Source organism: Natrix helvetica (assembly GCF_964273705.1).
Source record: "Natrix helvetica genome assembly, chromosome: 12".
In the NCBI taxonomy this organism is placed as follows: domain Eukaryota; kingdom Metazoa; phylum Chordata; class Lepidosauria; order Squamata; family Natricidae; genus Natrix; species Natrix helvetica.
The window spans coordinates 13,449,444-13,469,695 of record NC_138556.1 but is presented as its reverse complement, the minus strand read 5'-3'; the positions used below and the strand labels follow the sequence as shown (position 1 = coordinate 13,469,695).

Below are 20,252 nucleotides of genomic sequence, written 5' to 3'. Positions count from 1 at the left end.
GCTGGCTGCCTGCAGTTTGTCAGTTCAAATCTCACCAGGCTCAAGTTTGACTCAGCCTTCCATCCTTCCAAAGTGGGTAAAATGAGGACCCAGATTGTTGGGGGAAATGCTGACTCTGTAAGCTGCTTAGAGCACTGTGTAAAAGCACTGTGAAGTGGTATATAAGTCTAAGTGCTATTGCTATGTCATGGTTTCCTGTAGCGTAATCCATAACATTGAGATAAAAAAAAGAAGCTCCAAAAACCCCATCCAAAATCTCAAGGATACCTCTTGCCTTGGCATCACTGTCTTCTCCATTGTGACCCTCAAAGTATCATGTTTTTGGTGTGGCTCCTGGCTACAGATAAGTTGATCTCTCCTGCTGCATACCAAAGCTGAATTCTTGCTGACAAATTTGGCCCTCTCACAACAGGCCCAAAATAGCAATAGCATTTAGACTTATATACTACTTCATACTGGTTTATAGCCTTCTCTAAGCGGTTTACAGAATCAGCCTATTGCCCCCAACAATTTGGGTCCTCATTTGACCGAGTTTGGAAGGATGGAAGGCTGAGTGAACCTTGAGCCTGATGAGAATCGAACTGTGGGCAGTCGGCAGAATTAGGCTGCAATACTGTATTGTAATCACTGCACCAGCACGGCTTCAACCAAAGTCTAGCAGCCATGCCTGTAGTTTTGTTTGTTTTTGATGTCTTGCCTCTCTTATAAGATTAAGTGCTCGATAGGCAATCTGGCATGGAGAATCAGTTTAAGTGTAGCATTGCCTTTTCTGGAATTAAATGTCCAGAGTGTGTTACTAGTGGCATACAGATTTCTTTTTAATTTTCGTAGTTTAGGCTCCTTCCCTTCTTTTCCCCCTCCTGAACTTGGCTCTCTGTTTTTATCTATGGAGATTCTCCGTCATCCAGGACATGGTTGTCCCAAAGGTGCTTTTTTTTTCAAGAGGCAACGGGACTTTCTTGTTTTTCTTTTGAAGATGTTTTTGCTTCTCATCCAAGAAGCTTCTTCGCCTCTGACTGGATGGTGGGGAAATGGAAGGATTTATACTCCTTGCAGACAGCTGGTCATTTGCATCCTTTTTAGAGAGTCGTTGAGGCCACTTGGAGGTTTCTCTGCATCCTCAGATTACACTACTGAGCAGTGTAAATGGTTCCCGTAGTCTGCCGCTTTTTGGGGGGGAAATCCGTTCATATTCCCACACCCTTCAAAGGGGGTTCATCCCAAAGTGCATGGCTAAAAGTCTATGGAGCTTCTCAGTCATCCGGAGCATGGTTGTCCCAAACGATGCAAATGACCAGCTATCTGCAAGGAAGTATAAATCCTTCCATTCCCCCACTATCCAGCCGGAGCTGAAGAAGCTTCTTGGATGAGAAGTGAAATGCCTTCAAAGAAAAACCAGAAAGTTCCAGTTGCCTCTTGAAAAAAAGCACCTTTTAATTAACCTTCTTTTGCAGATTTGAAAAGAAACGACTACACACCTGATAAAATCCTGCTGCCTCAAGAAGATTCTCCAGAGCTGACTATTCAGCCCGGGAGCTGCACCAAAGAATCCAACTCAACTGGTTCCAGACACTTGATGCTGTAACATGACACCCTGGCTTTTTACCAAACAGTTTGCAACCGTCAGTCAGGTCCCGGGGGCCCTGCTTCCTCCCTCCGTTGGCTCTGGCCCTGGAGCCTGGCCCGTAGAGTTTAGGGAGGGCTTCTTGTGAAATACAGGGCATACATCTGCAGAGGAGGAGCTGGCAATCTGTCGATTTATTCTTCCAAGTTCCTTTTTTCCAAGGTGGAATCGAATTAAGTATTTATGAAGTAGCTTTTTTTTTTTAAAAAAAAGAAGCATTTTAGCAGAAGGAATAAACTCTTCCATTTTATTACCTTATTATGGTCTACGGAGGGGCTGTCCCTCTCTCTCTCCCCCCCCCCCGCACCCTTCTTGGCCCCTTCATGCTGTAGTGCAATATCTGCCCATGACCAAATGACATTTTGGCTTCCAGTGGTCCTAAGACAGAAGGTGTTCTGGGTTATTGACAGCTGGTTTCTGTCAATCCGACCAGAGAAACCCACACATGCAAACCCCGGCTCCATTGCCAAAGGATTCTTCGACACGCCTCAGCAGCTCCTGTAGATGCTCTCTGGACACCTTGCCATGTATGTTTTTTATGTGGCTGAGTAGGGATGAGCTGCTCCTAAGAATATCGATCTTTGTGCCAGTAAGCTTGGAGCTGCAAAGGGTGCGAACCTCTGGTTCCTTCTCTCCTCCTCCCCACCCCCTCCCGCCCCGACGTTCAATGGCCTTGTCTCCTGCATCAGGATTCACCCGCAGAAGTGTGGCGCCAGTTCGCATGGGATGGATTGTGTGTAACGAATTCCCCTCCTCCTCCTCCTCCCATTTTTTAAAAAAAATCAAACCAATATACATTTCAATTTTATTAAGGCACTGTTCTACGAGTAGGAAAAAAGTATTAGCGAGATTTGGAAACAGAGTGGGGGCGTTAATCACAGTGGTAGAAGAGAAGATAGCATAGGATCTGGTTTGGGATAAGAAGTTGTCTTTGTGAAGTGAACACAGGTGCTCTAGAAAAACCTACTGGCTGCTTCATTCACGTTGCCTTCCAAAGATCTTCTCAGCCTGTACATGGAACCTGAATGTACACATGGAATTTTAGGACTTTTCCCAATGTTATCCCCTGCAGTGTGCTGGGAAAGATCCAAAATCTCAGACAATGCAGACAAAAGTCTTCATGGGGACTTCTTTGCTATATCCGTGTCATCCCAGCTTCCAGTGAGAACCAAGTTCACACTTAGAGGTCTTGCAAGTGAGAACCAGCAGTGCCTGGCAAGTTTTGATATATTGGAAGAGAGAGTGTGTGTGTGTGTGTGTGTGTGTATTCTGGTTCCCCCACAATCTAGGTGACATCCCAAAAGAGCCCTTCAGTTGTGTTTAATACTCTGTGAGAATGCATCGTTTATGTTTTATCTATGGGACTTATTTAAAAGAGAGAGAAAAAATAGGGTTGAATTTACATTATGTATTGTACGGGAGATTGCAATGCAACTTTATGCCAATAAAATGTAATTTACCTGTCCAAATTTGTTGAAAATTCAACAAGAACCTCTTTGTCCAATTAAAAGTTTCATGCTGCAAAGGTTTTTTTTTTGTTGTTGTTAAATAGGTACTAATTATAATTTTTAATTCAAAGGCATCATAACGCTTAGTAATTCTTTTTTTAAAAAAACGTGTAGTGTATCTTATAGATACAGACATTAAGGCACGAACACAATAGCTGTTTAAATGGTGGTTTATGTCGCTGGGGGAGGAAATAAAGTGTATTAAAGCTATTAAACTGTATACATTTTATATATCAATAAATCTTTAAACAATCCCAAATAAATTTATTCTTGTTTAGACTGCTGACCTCTTTCCTTATTTGCACGGCCTGAAAAAGGGGAATGGAAAATACATTTTATTGATTTGGGAAATTGTTTGGGCTCTGTAATCCTTAGGTAAAGGTAAAGCTTCCCCTCGCACATATGTGTTAGTCATTCCTGACTCTAGGGGGCGGTGCTCATCTCTGTTTCTAAGCCAAAGAGCAGCGCTGTTCGAAGATGTCTCCGTGGTCATGTGGCTGGCATGACTAAACACCGAAGGCGCACGGAACGCTGTTACCTCCCCACCAAAAGTGGTTTCCTTATTTTCCTAGCGCATTTTTATGCGCTTTCGAACTGCTGAGTTGGCAGAAGCTGGGACAAGTAACAGGAGCTCACTTTTTATGCTGCACTAGGGATTCGAACTGTAATCCAAAGTGGCATATAATAAGGGCATTCATGGCAGGTTAGTAAAAACTGCTAAAAGTTTCAAGATACAGGGCATTCGTCCCAGAAGCCAGGGCAGCAACCAAGAAAGTTTTTTTTTTTTCTGCTTTCTTGATAAATCAATAAACCATTTCTACTAATTGAGGAACAAGGAGTGGCTTAAAGTTGTCCACATTGTTTGCTAAAGTTCTGCCCTGCGAGGCCAAAGTAAAGTAAACGCCCGCTTAGGAGAAAACTGTTTAGAAGACATTGCCGGACGGAGAAAGCCATGTCGATGAAGTTTTGGGGGTCGATGGAACCAATGTCTCTCTGGTTCAGGTATGCCGCGCCGGAGATAAATCCCAGCTCTTGGCAAGCAATTGACTAGAATTGTGAATTAGGATTCCGGAATGACTGGGTGTTGTATTTTGTTAGAAATATCCCAATGGCATTGCCTAGCAACAAGGTAAGAGTATATTTATGATGCCAGAAGAATCCATATTGAACACCAGGAAGAAGTGCCAATAGCTAAAGGGACAAACTGTTATATTTGGGGGAAGCCCTCCTGAATTGCGAGTAAGATGAAACCATCCGATTGCACCAGAAACCCCCAAAACCAAGCATCAACATGAAGAGGAGGTGGTAACCTGGCTCCCCTGAAACTTGAATTCAAGCATTGCTTTGTCTCCTTGCAAGCCATCTGATGGCTTCCAGGTCAACAAATATGCCAGAAGAATTCAATATATATTATCTTCTGTGAGTTTTTGGTTTGGTTTTTAGTTAAGGGCTACCTTAACTAGGAGGTGAAGGGAAGGGAATCAGTGGTGGGCTTCACATTTTGTTGCCACTGGTTGGCAGGCGCGGGCGCCCCTTCTGCACATGCGCCCAGCCTGCGCAGGCGCTTTGCTCACATGCACCCTTTCTGTGTATGCGCCCGGCCTTCTGTCCATGGGCTTTGATCACACGCACGACTTCCGTGCATACGCCCGGCCTCAAAAACGTGCCTGAATAGGACAGCATAGAGCCAGGGCGAGTGGCCGGCCCACAAGCAATTTCCGCTACTGGTTTGGGTGAACCAGTCCGAACCATCAGTATACCACCTCTGAAGGGCATAGAGTACTCTCTCAATATTTCATTTGTCACAGAGAAAATCCTATTCTCCAGAGCACCTAAAGGCAAGACAAGAAGTAACAGATGGAAACTTATTAAGGAAAGATCCAACTAAGAATTGAGAAATTCAATTCTTCTATTTGTCCAGAATGGTAGAGGGTCTGCCGCTTCAGCAGGGGGTTGGACTAGAAGACCTCCAAGGTCCCTTCCAACTCTGTTAATGCTGTATTCTAATGTTGACTCCTAGATTACATAAATCAGACAGATTTTGCACTGTTTCCCATAAGTTATGAAGGTGAACTGAAAATGTTTTAACAGGTTGGTGGGTAGGAAAATTAAAATACAGGAAGGCAAGCTAGCACTATTAGGCAATGTCTACTTACTATATAGTTAAGTGGCTCAGTGGCTAAGACGCTGAGCTTGTCGATCAGATAGGTCGGCAGTTCGACGGTTCAAATCCCTAGCGCCGCGTAACCGGGTGAGCTCCCGTTACTTGTCCCAGCTTCTGCCAACCTAGCAGTTCGAAAGCACGTAAAAAATGCAAGTAGAAAAATAGGGACCACCTTTGGTGGGAAGGTAACAGCGTTCCGTGCACCTTCGCCGTTTAATCATGCCGGCTACATGACCACAGAGACGTCTTTGGACAGCGCTGGCTCTTCGGCTTTGAAACGGAGATGAGCACCGCCCCCTAGAGCCGGGAACGACTAGCACATACGTGTGAGAGGAACCTTTACCTTTACTGCATAGTTTGGGGATTGATATGATCCAGGAAAAGTCTGTTGTTTATATAATATAGTCCTCCACCCCAAACGATAATAATCCTAGTTCAATTTGAGCAGCTTTGGACATGTTTGACTTCATCTCCACCTGGTTCATTTAATTCTCATGCGCTTATTGTATCAACCGAGCAAACTTCCTTGTCCTATGTTCAGTCCCTTGTTGTCTAGGAGACTGATTAATTTATACACGCTCTTGTAAATATAAGATTTTATTCCTGTTAGGACCCGAGCCAAAAAACAATACTTGTTTTGACAATTCTTTGGCTATCTAGGAAACGCATTAATTTATAGAAATTGGAATGGAAACTCTTGTAAATAAATATTTTTGTTCGCGCTGGGACTCAAAACTCTTTTGATGATTGTTTGGCTTTGGAAACACAGCAAGGGTGCCTTTCCCTGGCAGACTTCGGAGGAGTCTATGGATGTATCCAGAGATGACACAAACCCACAATACCAAGGACTTACCGGCCTGCGTAATTTAGGCAACACATGTTATATGAATGCTGTAATTCAGTGCCTGTGCAGTGTATCCCCGTTGGTGGAATATTTCCTCTCTGGAAAATATGTAGCCTCATTAGACAAGTAAGTGGAATTGCTATGTTATGCAAGAATGTTCTTTGGGAAATTGCTCTTTAATATTAGGCGAAAGATAATTTCTATTTCCCCGAAGCCACAAAGTTCCATAAGAACTATCGTATTTTTCGGAGTATAAGATGCATTCTCCTCCTCCCCCTCCCCCTGCCTAAAAGAAGGTGAAAATTTGGGTGTGTCTTATACACCGAATGTAGCTCTGCCCACCCGCCGACCCCCACCCTTTGGCCTCTGCCTCCCAGCAATTTGCCTCCTTGCAGCCAACAGCAAACAGCCTCTTTCAGCTTCAGCACAGCCAGATTAGCACAAGCAGCTGATTGCTGGTTGGATCGGCCTCCCGATCATCAGCTGTTTCATGGTGCAGAGATTGCCATTGCCTATTACTGCCTCTGCGTGCCCCATTTTCGGCCTCTGCATCCTATTTTTGGCCTCTCTATGCCCTGTTTTCAGCCTCCGCCTGCGCCATTTTCCATCCATTCTGATCCCCGCCGCCCAGAATGGGCAGAAATGGCTCCTGGAAGTCTGCTGCCGAATCTTCAGGGAGCCGGGGTAGAGAGTCTTCTGGGAGCCAGGCAGAGAGTCTTCCGGCAGCCAGCCCACAACCATGGAGTGGGAAGTACACTCCCAGAACGGCCATTGCCGGAAGACTCTCTGCCCTGGTTCTTGGAAGACTCGGCAGCAGACTTCCGGGGTTTGGAAGCCACAGAAAAAGCCATCCTCAGTGCTGGGATGGTGGCAGCAGCTGGCCCAGGTCGTGGCGATGCTGGGAGGCGCGCAAGCGGGGGGCGGGAGAGGTGCTCACGTAACGCCCCTCTCCAGCCAGGCAGAGCACCACTCACCGACCCAGCGGTATCCCGAAGGCGGGAAGCTGCACAAGTGCCTATTCCCCCCGGGTTCCCGTGGCTTGGCACCTTTGGGATACTGCTAGGTCGGTGAGTGGTGCTCTGTCTGGCAAAAGGGGGGGGGGCAGGTTATCCAAGGGGCTTATTTTCAGGGGAGGGCATATATTTTTCCCTACCCCAAAAGTCTGTCATGACCTTATTGTCAGGACAGGTCATATTTTCAGGGAAACACGGTAGAAAGAAGCAGTTTTTATAATTGTCACATTGGTTCTCGACGTGTAAAGATATTTAACATATATGGTTTCAATAGAAACAGAAATCCATTTCCGTTCCATGGAGTCCGGGATAATGCTGACTATACATAGTATCATGACCAAGTTAATTGCTATTCCATACTATTTCAAAATTCAACAGTGTAGTAAAGTAATCGTCTGTCACTCTACAGCAGGGGTGTCAATCAAAGCCCACGGGCTGAATCTGGCCTGCAGGGTTCTTAGATATGGCCCGTGGGGCCATCCTGGAATCAACGAAGGAACGGCTCATTGTGCTTCTACCAGCAAAAACAGCCTGGGAGGGCCATGCGTGCCCCCTCCCCTGAACTCTGTTTTTGCTGGCAGAGTGCCCGGGCCACCACAGGTGCCTCCGACATGAATGACTTCAAGCTGGCCATGCCCCCCCCCAGCCCCTCCGAGGTCAAACACAACCCTGATGTGGCCCTCAATGAAATTTGAGTTTGACACCCCTGGTCTATACAGTCACTTATTTGAAATAACTGCTTGAGCAGGGGGCTAGATGAGAAGACCTCCAAGGTCCCTTCCGGCTCATTCATTCTATTGTTCTATGCTGCTGGTGATGGATGAGCCAAGATTTGACCCCGCAGGGTGCCAGTAATCTTCTCATGTTCTTATTATATGCTCCCTCTTCTCTAAGGGAGAATGGAGAGATTGCAACCGCCTTTGCCTACCTGATGAATGATATGTGGCTTGGGGACTTTGACTGCGTCTCTCCCGAGGTCTTTAGATTGGTGATTGGTGAGCGATACCCTGCTTTCATCAAGAAAACCCAGCAGGACGCTCAAGAGTTTCTGATATACGTCTTGAATGAACTACATGAAGCTCTCAAAAAGGTACAGAGTGTTCATTATTTATGAAGTTAGGTCAGTTGACTTCCATGCCTAATGCAGGCTTAGGACTCAGGTTCCCCCACTCCTAGTCCAGCGGTGGGATCTACTTACCTTCCCTACCGGTTCGCAAATGTGAGCACATGCACAGAAGGTTGCACATTGCGTTGGGGCGGGAGGGGAGCGGAGCCTCTTGCAGCTGCCGCAGCTTGCCCAAACTGGAGAGAACTGACCTCTGTCCCAGTCCATGGCTTTTAGCTGATGACATTGTGAAATTATAATGGTGAATCTGAAATGTATTATTACAGCTTTAAAAATATATATATGGATTTGGGGATGAAAACATAAAATGCTCAGCTTCGAATTGGGACGGTAGCAAGTAAGAAATGATAGGAGAAATAGAAGAAGCTGGGGGCAGAGTTTAAAAAAGGGATCAATCTAGAGTCTCTACATAGCCACAAACGAACTAGTTCCAACCCCTCTAGAATTCTATTGGCCCTTATCTAGCTCCAAGCACTTGCTAACCATTAGTTGAGCAGATTCCTATGCATCTCCCAAAGGGACTGTTTCGAGAGGCAACTGGACTTTCTGTTTTTTTCTTTGAAGATGTTTCGCTTCTCATCCAAGAAGCTTCTTCAGCTCTGGCTGGAGAGTGGGGAAATGGAAGGATTTATCTCCAGTTGTCTCTTGAAAAGGAACCTTTGGGATAACCATGACCTGGACGGTTGAGAGACTCCGTAGACATTCCTGCAAATAGGCATGAGTAGCAATAAATCGGCTTAATTGAAACTTCATGGGTTGACCTGGTCTTTCGCGCCTGATGGAAATCGTCTGACTTATCGGGGCTCCTTTTTCTCTTCCGTAGACGAATAAGAAAAAAAACCAGGGAAGCTCATCAAGTGCTTGGGAACCCAGGAGTTGCCTTAGCGAATGCTCCATTATCACCCGACTTTTCGAAGGACATCTTAGCTATGATATCATGTGTTTGGAATGTCAAACCACTACTTACAAAACGGAGATCTTCACTGTGCTATCTCTACCGATACCTTATGAATCGGAATGCTCGCTCGAGGTATCGGCTTTTCTCTTAAGTGTCATGGCCCGCCAGGAGGGGCTGACAGCAGAGTCGGACAGTGAGGAGGTTGGGGAGGAGCCTGGGCCAGTCCTGGAGGCTGGGGAAGGCTCAGACGAGGGCTCTGCATCAGAGGCAGAGACAGGGCCGAGGCCTTCTGTCAGTGTTCAGGTGCCTACGGAGCTAGACAGCGGTGAGGCAGAGAAACAGCTGGAGCCAGCGTGCGCATGCGCAGAGCCGCCAGAAGAAAAGGACAACTCAGAAATTAGGGTAGACTTGGGAGTAAAGTCACAGGTGGATGGCGATTGACCCCTCCCATAGGAAATAAAAGAGGAGCGAAAGGGGAGGGGGCTTTTGCAGGAAACAATTTGTTCGTTCGTTTCAGGAGTGTGAAGATCTGTCCGTGAATCTCAGAGACTCTGTCCCAAGTCTTTCCTTGCACAGCACCTCATTTGGGAAATATTTACTTCCCAAGCTAGATAAGGTCTGTGGTCATAAATATTCCTTTGAAGGACTGTTTGCCAAGTCTATGCTGAAGGTGAATGAGAGGAATTCACATTCGTTTAATAAAAGGGGTTTTGTTGGGACCAGGACTCTGCCTCGTGCTTTTGGGGGAAGCCTAGGTCAGAACACCAGGGATGAAAACCATGTAAAAAAACAACAACACATCATCCCTGTAATTAATTACGCCTCTTTCCCAAACTTCTCTTCTTCTTCTTCAGGAATGTCTTGATTGCTTCTTTCAGCAGGACGTGTTGACCTGGAACAACCAGATCAACTGCTCCTGCTGTGGGATAAAAACAGACGCGGCAGTGAAGGCTAGCATAGCCAAGTCGCCCAAGATGGTCATCTTCCACTTAAAGAGGTTAGGCGTATTTTTCTTCACCTCCATTCTGCTATAGTTTTCTTCCACTTAAAGAGATTAGGCATATTTTTCTTCACCTCCATTCGCTCACACAGAGAGGGACTCCTCCGGGTGCCATCCACTAGGTTGTGCCAGCGGGCGACGCCTAGGGGAAGAGCTTTCTCTGTGATGACCTTCCCCCCGACATTAGAATGACTACGGATCTCCGCTCCTTCCGTCAGAAACTTAAAACCCACCTATTCCAGCTAGCCGGCTTGGCCTAATTCCACCTATCCCACCTCAGTTCTATTTCTAAATTTTTAAGATTGGTTTTAAGGTCTGTTTTTTTTTAATTTTTATAAATTGTACAGGGGTTGTTTAATGTGATTTTTACCTATGTGTATGATTGTTTGTATGTTTTAAATTTATTCCTGTACACCGCCCCGAGTCCCTCCGGGGAGAGGGGGTGGTCTAGAAATTTAATAAATTATTATAAATTATTATTATTATAGTCAATTGCTTACAGAGGCCGAAAGGAAGGTGCGTCTCAGAGGTTGACTAGTTAGGGAGTTGTTGACAATCGAACAGAACAGAAATTGAATCTCGTCGAATCAGGGGGGGAAAAAAAGCAGATGAAGGGAAGATTTATGTACTTAAAAGAATAACAGAATTGGAGGAGACCCTGGAGGTCTTCTAGTCTAACCCCCTGCCCAAGTAGGAGACCTTATACCGGTGATGGCAAACCTTTTCAGCACCGAGTGACCAAACTGGAATGTGTGTGTGTGTGTCGGAGCGCCGGAAACCCGAAGACCAGCTTGCCAGTGCGCATGTGAGTGCCACCCACCTGGTCTGCGGTCTTTCAGCATGCACATGCGTGCCAGCCAGCTGGTCTTCGCATGCGCCACAGCGCTGGGAACCAGAAGAGCAGCTGGCGACGGCACGGGTGCCCACAGAGAGGGCTCTGCGGGCCACCAGGCATGCCATAGGTTCACCATCCCAGCCCTATACCATTTCAGATGAATGGTTGTCAAATCTGTTCTTGGACACCAATCTCTTCTTGGACACTGCACACCAGAACAACTAGATACAAGGACAGTTTTTTTGCCATCACTGCTTAACAACTAATTCTCACAACACTGTCCAATAATTTACTAAGACTGTATTACTATTATTCTTCTCTTCCTTCCTAGTATCTATCTCTCCCAACTTATGACTATAACCATGTTGCTTGTACCTTTCAATTTATATTTTTTTTGTTTGCTAGTAAAATTTGATAGCTTATTAGTAACCTTGACTATCACTAAGTGTTGTATCTTTTTATTCCTGATGAATGTATTTTATTCTCATGTACACTGAGAGCATACACACCAAAGACAAATTTCCTGTGTGTCCAATCACACTTGGCCAATAAAGAATTCTATTCTATTCTATTCTATTCTATTCTATTCTATTCTATCCTATCCTATCCTATCCTATCCTATCCTATCCCATCCCATCCCATCCTATCCTATTCTTATGATTCTTGATGAATGCATTCTATTTTATTTTTCTTTATGTACACTGAGAGCATCTGCACCAAAGACAAATTCCTTGTGTGTCCAATCACACTTGGCCAATAAAGAGTTCTATTCTATTCTTTAAAACCTCCAGAGATGGAGCATCCATTTTGATATCTCTTCCACTGTATTTTATTTGAGTGGTTAGGAGCTGATAAAGAAAATGATTCAAGCTTCTCATGTACATAAACCCAGTGTTTTTCCTTAATTTCTTTTCTGCACTCAGAGATGAAATATATTAAAACAGAACTAGATGCTAGTCTGATATATTTCTATCCACTTCTTCCATTATAAATATGGCTTTAAACAACATACCAAGATGAACTCAACAACAATTTCTATTTGTACTATTGATAAAGATCATACTTCCTTTTCAGATTTGATTGTCAAGGCAGTTACAAAAAGAAACTTAAAACCGACATCTACTACCCTTTAAATAACCTGGATTTGTCTCCTTATATATATCCACTTTTTCGGAAAAACCCAAAATACAACTTATTTGCGGTAGTGGTAAGTGATTCTAGTATTCTTCCAGGATGACATTTCAGTTTTCTGTATGCAAGAATGTTCACTCCCTAAAAAATATTAAAAACAGGGTAAGAATGAATGAATACACAGTAAGAAAACAGAGTTCAGTAAAATAATTTTATTCTGTAACTAGAAAGGATGAATGTATGAAGTTATTGTATGAGGAGCTAGATTTTCAGCAAGCTTTGCCAATTGATGCAATCAAGAACAAACCTGGTAGATATTATATAAAAAAGACAATAACATTATTATGCTCTCCAAACTACAGCTGCAGGGTTCAGATGAACTAAACTCTCCAAGATGTTTACAATCAGGTTTTGCTTAGGATATCTCTCTTATTGGAGAAAAAAGTATCTGTGGTTGTGAGTTCGATCCTAGGTAGTGGCAGATATTTCTCTCTGGGCACAGTGAGAATACATCTGATGAACAGAACTCCGCATTGGCAACAGGAAGGGCGTCCGGCCATTAAAACCCTCTGCTAGCCCCATTCAGTTGCCCGGGCTCCACCCCGCAAGGGATTATGGGGTTGTTAAATGATGATGATTGTATCCTTGAACGATCATGAAATGAACTATTGTGGAGAACTACCAGTATATGTTGAAGAATGGACAGAGTTAGGACTGGGGAGTCATAAACAAACCTCCACTTTTGTTAACGATTCTCAGAGCCAACCCCCTCCAAAAATTACAGGGATTATTAAACCGAGACCCATATGCTTCTCACGAGTGGCTTGTATGAAGTGCTTTCTTGGTAAAGGTGAAATGTGTTGCTATTGTTTGCAGAACCACTTTGGAGATCTGGACGGCGGCCATTACACTGCGTTCTGCAGGCACACTCTCAGCCAGAACTGGTACAACTTTGACGATTCCCAGATCAACGAGATCCCAGAATCCTCCGTGCAAACATCTGCCGCCTACCTTCTGTTTTATAGCAGCCAAGCTTTCTCTGCGCCCGTAAAGAACCAAAACGTCTAGGAGAACCAAGTAGTAGGTTCCAGGAGCCACATTGAATTGCCCCATGCTTTGGTTGCCGTTCAGGAACAACTGCATCTCCCCACCCCACCCCCCTCTACGTGTCTTTGGATTGTACTGATGGAGTGACGTAGAAGCTGGCCCTTTCAAGCCACTTTCTTTCAGGGAAAAGAACGTTACTCGGCAAGCCTTATGCAGGACAGGACACCACACCCGCAGTTAAATAAACTCTTCTTGGACAGCCAGGGTTGAATGTTCCTTATTGCTGCAGCATCCGCTGAGAACTAGATGCCTCCTCATTATAATTCTGAACGGATTATACATTGCCGAGTGAAGCTCATAAAAGTTTGGCCGTCTTCCGATTTAAGAAAAAAAAAAAAAAAGGTGTGCCATTTAATAACTTGCAACCACGTCCCGTCAAAAGCATTCCCAGAGCAAACGTTAGTTAAGAAAGGGTACCCCCTCCCCCCAAATAAATGCTTTTTTAAATGCAATATTCCAACAATCTTGGGCTCTACATTTGCTGTCATCTAGTCTCGTTGTTGTTAGTCGCGAAGTTGTGTTTGACCCATTGCAACCCCATGGACAACCTTCGTCGAGGCCTTCCTCTCCCATCCCCTGAAGTCCCCACTGCTTGGGTGACTCCATCCAGCCACCTCATTCTCAGTCGTCCCCTTTTTCTTTGGCCCTCCATCTTTCCCAGCATGAGGCTCTTCTCCAGGGAGTCCTTCCTTCTCATTAAGTGGCCAAAGTATTTGAGTTTCCTCTTCAGGATCTGGCCTTCTAAAGAACAGTCAGGGTGGATCTCCTCTAGGACTGACCGGTTTGATCACCTTGCAGTCCAAGGGACTCACAGGAGTCTTCTCCAGCACCAGAATTCAAAGGCCTGAATTCTTTGGCGTTCAGCCTTTCTTATGGTCCAACTTTCACAGCTATCCATTCCAACTGGGAAAACCATCACCTTGACTATACACACTTTTGTTGGCAGGGTGATGTCTCTGCTGTTTAGTATGCTGTCTAGATTTGCCATAGCTTTCCTCCCCAGGAACAAGCGTATTTTCTAGTCTACCCTTCTCATCTAGTCTACCCTTCCTGAAATAATCTACATTTATTAAACCGCAAAGCAAGGAATAGCGATCAGGCCAATGCGTTTTGAAACAACCGCGTAAGATTTTTTGTTGTTGTTTTTTAAAAAAAAGACAGATTGAAGACACATATTAAAAATTATGTAATGCTTCAGTCTTCCAGAGTACATTGTAAAGTGCGGAGATAAGACATACAGAAATCTAGTTTGACAAAATAACCATCTCTCTCTTAGCCGTTCTTGTCAAAGGATCGGATCTCTTTATTATATACATGTTGGATGTGCAATTCTGCAATCGGTATGTACACGTACATTCCAATCTTTATCTCTGGCTAAGATATTCACAGTAGAATCAAGCTTTTAAGGTTAGTGTGACAAGGCCATAAACGTGGGAAAGAGGAAAGAAAGATACGCATTGAATTTTAGGACACCTTGAATCCAACTTTTCAAAGGACTAAGCAAAGATTTATAATTTTCAAGCGTAGCTACAAATAAGTCGGTTTGAAACATATTATTCCATACAAAGCAGCAGAGTTAATAATTTAACGTTCAGCAATAGCACTAAAATACATTTTTGGATAAGGAACTGCTGCAGCCCTTTTTGGGCCAGCTTTACATTGGTCTCAGCTCAGTACTTTTATAAACTAGCTAGTGCATCCTTCAGTCCTTCCTTTAAGTGGCTACATCTGCAGCCCGTGTCTTTCGGTCCTTCCTTTAAGTGGCTACATCTGCAGCCCGTTGTTCGTAAGACGTATAAAAGAGAATATAAGCCGCTGAAGACTTCACCGAGGATGCAGAGATGTCGGACACTTCGTGATCATCAAATTTATGCCATCGCTGCTTGGTCGCGCTCTTGCAGTAAGCTGTGTAGTGTCCACCATCCAGCCCTCCGTAGTGGTTCTGTGGAGGAAACAAAAATTAGGATCGAGAGTTTCAGCAGAGGTGGATTAAGTCTCACTGGCGCCCTAAACACTGACGAATCTAAGTGCCCACCTCCTTTGTAAATACTCAACAAATCTTCCTCGGTTTATTTTCTTTCTCAACTTTGTGGTGCCCCCTTGGGCCTGGTGCCCTAAGCATGTGCTTAGTCCGCTTAATGGTTAATACACCACTGAGTTTCAGGGAAACTACATGTGGGAAAAGAGTCTAGGAATAGAAATGATTGATACATTTCAAATAATAGAAAGTACTTGTAGTAATACTTGTAGGAGGCGCTGAGCCTTCCATATGACCCAACTCTCATAGCCCAACATCATTCCTGCAAAAAACCAGAGCTTTTGACTTTCTCGGCCTTTCTCGGTAAAGAGCCTTTGAATGCTATTGGCTAATTAGTGAATAAACAGACTCCCTTGTTGTTCATATATATTTAACACGGATTTTGGCAGGGGTTTGTTCTCCCAAGCTTGTTACAATTTAGTTACTGCATATTTCGTTACCGCACTAGGTAACATCATCAGCAGGATTTTCTCAAAATGTTGATGATGTTACCTAGTATGGTAACGAAACGTGCAGTAACTAAACCCTTGCCAAAATCCGTGTTAACACAAGGGAGTCTGTTTATTCACTAATTAGCCAATAGCATTCAAAGGCTCTTTCCGAGAAAGGTGGGTAGAGTCAAAAGCTATGGTTTTCGCAGGAGTGATGTAGGGCTTTGAGGGTTGGACCATACAGAAGGCTGAGCGCCCCAAGAATGGACATTTTCAAATTGTGGTATTGGAGAAGACACTTGAGAGTCCCTTGGACTTCAAGGAGATTTAATCAGATGACCCTAAAGGAAATCAACCCCGACTGTTCTTGAAGCTCAAAATACTTTGGCCACCAAAGAGAGGACTGATTGGAAAAGACTCCAAGGTTGGGAAAGATGGAAGGCAAAAGGAGAAGGGGACAGCAGGAGAGGAGATGGTTAGAAGGTGTCATCAACACAATGAAGAAGAAGAACCCAACTCCAATTAAAAACTCTAAGACAGGCGTTTTCTCAAAGGTCCCTTTTATTAGAGTAGCTATACTGGCACATCTGGGAAAACCCGAATATAAGCATTTCGGGTTTTCCCTCAGCAAGTCAAAAGCCCAAACCCAAGACCTGTACCCATCAGTCCATCACATGGTCCAATTCCCATCCGTCCCAACTCAAGACATCACTTCAACCACTCCTCCTCCAGGTGCAAGACTAACGTGATAGTGACAGAAAAGAAGAATGCTATTATGTCTAACTACATTCCCTCTACTAAATCCACTCCTCCAACTTTCCCAGGCACAAGAATGTGGCAGCGTGGAAGCTTCCGGTGTTAATATAACTTCCAAAGATGACAGGACGTGAGTTTGGGCAAACTCCAGGAGATAGTGGAGGACGGGGACCTGGCATTCTGTGGCCTATGGGGTCGCAAAAAGTTGGACATGACTTAGTGACTGAACAATAGTGTTAGTACTTAGACTCATATACCGCTTTTACAGTGCTTTACAGCCCTCTCTTAAGCAATTTACAGAGTTAAGCTTATTGCCCACAACAATCTGACTCATGATTTGACCCATGTCGGAAGGATGGAAGAGCTGAGTCAACCTTGAGTCCCGTCAGGATTGAACTCTGGACTGTAGGCAGAGTTTGCCTGCAATACTGCGTTCTCACCATGGCGCCACCCCCATCACCAACCCATTACTTCAGAAGGCTCTTACTTACAGATACTGAAAACAGGTTGTATCTCTTCAAAGTACTCTTGGGGCCAATGACGTATTGGGAGAGGTCAAGGTTCTCCAAAGGGAAATCAACAGATGTTTGAAGCTTCTGTTTCCACCGCCCATCATATGAAAACCTAACCATGAGCAACAGGAAATAAGCGTTAGGCAATGATGGATCTACCAAAAGTAATCAATATTTTATTTGTTCATTGATCAAATTTATACAGCTACCTGTCTCACCAAGGGTGAGTCTGGACACCCATGATAATTGGAGACACAACAGATATAGAGACCCAGTCGTACCTTTTCAAATGTACTAAAAGGACAGGTGGCAGCTTCCATATTTCTATTTTTTTCATGGAATCTCTTCGAGTTTTGCAATGGCTACAATAAAACCGATTGTTATCAGTCAGTTTTTCTTCTTTGGAAAATAATCTAAGGCATTCCTGGAGGAAAAACAAAAAACAAACAAACGTCCCAGGTGAATTCAAAGAGCAGAAAATAATAATAATAATGTATAAACTCATTAGTGCCTTCTATATACGTTTGATGATCGTGTTCCAAGGAACAGGCAGAAGCCTTAACCTTCCATGAGAGAGAATTTTTAAAAATAAACTACTTTCTTGACTCTAAGATAAATGTGAAAATTACCACAGCAAACCATTTTTCAGAGATGAAAATGGCAAACTCGCTCATTTCTCAGTCAGTTCCAACCGATGTCACTCACGGATGTAATTCTTTACTACTCAAACTAAGATCAATTGTTCAAGGGGCTATACAAACTTTTGCCAAAACAACATAGCAGCCGCCATGTTTTTCTCTTATTCTTAAAGCCCCAGCTCTTAATACTAGGATGGTATACTTGATTAGTACATGCAATGAAATCTCAGAAACCCGATGGATAACCCTATAGAGCAGGGGTGTCAAACTCAAGGATCTGGCCCGCAGGGTACTTAAATCTGGCCCGCAGGCCCTGCCTGCAAGTATCAAAGGACTGGCCTCTGCAGTGCCTCTGTTGGCCAAAATAGGTCATGGGGGGGGGGGGGGCACGTGCATCCTCCCATCCCGCAGTCTGTTTTTAGCCTCCCTGGCCTCTAGCAGCATTCTGCCCACCCTGGCCACGCCCACCCTGGCCATGCCCATCATAACCATGCCCACCCTGGCTACCTCCCCCACCCCCAGCTCTCCAAGGTCAAACACAACCCTGATGCGGTCCTCAAATGAAATTAAGTTTGACACCCCTGGTATAGAGTACAACAAGGACTATTAAAAAAACAGAACCTCTCATCCATTAAAAGCTTGTTTGGGAGTTGACTTCCCAGTGGTGGGAAGAGAGATGGACTTCCTGCCTTTAACTATGTTTTTTTTCCAAAATTTTTATTGTTTTAATTAAACAAAAACACAAAAAAAAGAATCATCCTTCATTACATCTTGTAGAAACCGTGTAGATTGGTTACAAATAGATTTCGTGTGTTACTACCACAATCATACTTTATACTTCCTTCATATTGAATTGTACATTTTAAATAAAAAATCTTTATGTATTTTACCATCAATGTACCATCATTCTCCCTTGACTAGAATTATTTAAACGTTTATCTGGAATAATTTGTATTTAAAGACACAACCATCTACTGGCATTCATTAACTATTCCAATAAACCTCCGATAGTTACCCTTTTATAACATATTCTGAAAAAAAATCAATTAATAAGATATCTAAACATTCTGCCCCCAACTCACTATTTAAGGCTTATATCTAATTGCTTTTACCAATGCCAACACATATAGAAATAGTTAAACATTATCCATTAGCATTTCCTTATTATTATTGTAATTAGCTAAAAAATTATTTACTATTTATATCACATCTCCTCTCATCAGACCCAAGAAAGATTACATGCCTTTAACTATTTTTGACGTGGTGGGGCAGAACTAAATGGTTGCTGGAGCATCGGTAGGTAAGAAGAGAAACTGCATGCATAAAACTGTCAGTCTCGAGAACGGTCCTTTATTTCCCCCACATCCTTGGGAGAACACAAACTAAGCGGTCGACCCCCGTTTTGTTCCTCCTTTAAAGACGCAGCAACGCTAGAGAGAAGCATCTTGCTGTCTTAGCAAAAGAACAAGAAAATTCCAACGGTTCAAACCCACCTACCTGCAGGCTGCACTTGCTGGTGGAGGCCAGCGGCAACGATAAATACATGAAAGCCTCAAACGTCCGTGATTTTTTGTGACACGTCAGGCATTGCACTGTGGATTTGAACTGGCCTTGGAAGAGGGCCACGATAATCGATTCATTCAGCTGTTTGTGCTTGTGCCAGGCAAGGTCAGAGGCCTTGAAGTCATCCAGATGTTCATTATTTTCCTCTTTGTACCGTTTTCGGTTGTCCGCCTAGAACATTGGAAAACGAAAACTTATCAATAGCCACTTGAAGCCTTGCAAGGTGTGCTTTGGGTAGGAAGCAATAACATTCATCATTTATTATTATTATTATTATTTATTCTCATTATGGAAAGACGGAGATTGAGAACATACATAAAGGTAAAGGTTCTCCTCGCACATATGTGCTAGTCGTTCCCGACTCTAGGGGGCGGTGCTCATCTGTTTCAAAGCCCAAGAGCCAGCGCTGTCCAAAGACGTTTCCGTGGTCATGTGGCCAGCATGACTAAACGGTGTTCCTTTCCCACCAAAGGTGGTCCCTATTTTTCTACTTGCATTTTTACTTGCTTTCGAACTGCTAGGTTGGCAGAAGCTGGGAGAAGTCACGGGAGCTCACTCCGTTACGTGGTGTTAGGGATTCGAACCGCTGATCTTCTGACCTTTCTGATCGACAAGCTCAGTGTCTTAGTCACTGAGCCACCGTGTCCCTGATACATAGATACCTTGGTTCTAAAAACACGGTGTACAGACTTTGATAATATTTTCACCTCCTTTTTCTAAACCAGGGTGCCCAACCTGGGCAACATTTAAGACGTGTGGACATCAACTCCCAGAATTCCCTAGCCAATGTGGTGGAGAAGGTCTTCTCGTCCAAGAAGCTTCTTCAGCTCTGATTGGATGAAGGGGAATGGAAGGATTTATACTCCTTGCAGGTCATTTGCATCCTTTGGGACAACCATGCTCTGGATGACTGAGAAGCTCCATAGACTTTTAGCCATGTACTTTGGGGTGAACCCCCTTTGAAGGGTGTGGGGATATGAACGGATTCCCCCCCCCAAAAGCGGCAGACTATGGCAACCATTTACACTGCTCAGGGGTGTAATCTGAGGATGCAGAGAAACCTC

At 44.1% G+C, this 20,252-nt stretch overlaps 2 protein-coding genes across 3 annotated transcripts in view; one reads left to right on the top strand and one right to left on the bottom strand.

The window, feature by feature from the left end:
* The first annotated feature begins 3,851 nt into the window (after positions 1-3,851).
* Positions 3,852-13,634, top strand: USP50 (ubiquitin specific peptidase 50). Its single transcript, XM_081964435.1, has 7 exons — positions 3,852-4,134; positions 6,066-6,266; positions 8,048-8,243; positions 9,103-9,309; positions 10,032-10,174; positions 12,087-12,219; positions 13,020-13,634. Exons 1-7 carry the CDS (start codon positions 4,085-4,087, stop codon positions 13,209-13,211), a joined length of 1,122 nt encoding a protein of 373 aa, XP_081820561.1. The 5' UTR covers positions 3,852-4,084; the 3' UTR covers positions 13,212-13,634.
* Positions 13,635-14,529: 895 nt separating this feature from the next.
* The window catches only part of USP8 (ubiquitin specific peptidase 8), a 33,779-nt gene continuing 28,056 nt past the window's right edge, over positions 14,530-20,252 (bottom strand). For both annotated transcript variants that reach the window (XM_081964848.1, XM_081964847.1), the window contains 4 exons: positions 19,123-19,359; positions 17,269-17,411; positions 16,967-17,099; positions 14,530-15,192 (listed from right to left, as the gene is read on the bottom strand). In XM_081964848.1, coding sequence (XP_081820974.1) covers positions 15,007-15,192; positions 16,967-17,099; positions 17,269-17,411; positions 19,123-19,359 — 699 coding nt within the window. In that variant the 3' untranslated portion in view covers positions 14,530-15,006. The remainder of the gene's footprint in view (positions 15,193-16,966; positions 17,100-17,268; positions 17,412-19,122; positions 19,360-20,252) is intronic.

What these genes read in the sequence shown, in the direction of transcription:
- USP50 (XM_081964435.1), top strand. Translation starts at nt 4,085, where the DNA reads ATGTCGATGAAGTTTTGGGGGTCGATGGAACCAATGTCTCTCTGGTTC. An exon ending in TATGTAGCCTCATTAGACAA is followed by an intron (nt 6,267 to 8,047) that starts GTAAGTGGAATT and finishes CTCTTCTCTAAG; the next exon opens with GGAGAATGGAGAGATTGCAA. An exon ending in AATCGGAATGCTCGCTCGAG is followed by an intron (nt 9,310 to 10,031) that starts GTATCGGCTTTT and finishes CTTCTTCTTCAG; the next exon opens with GAATGTCTTGATTGCTTCTT.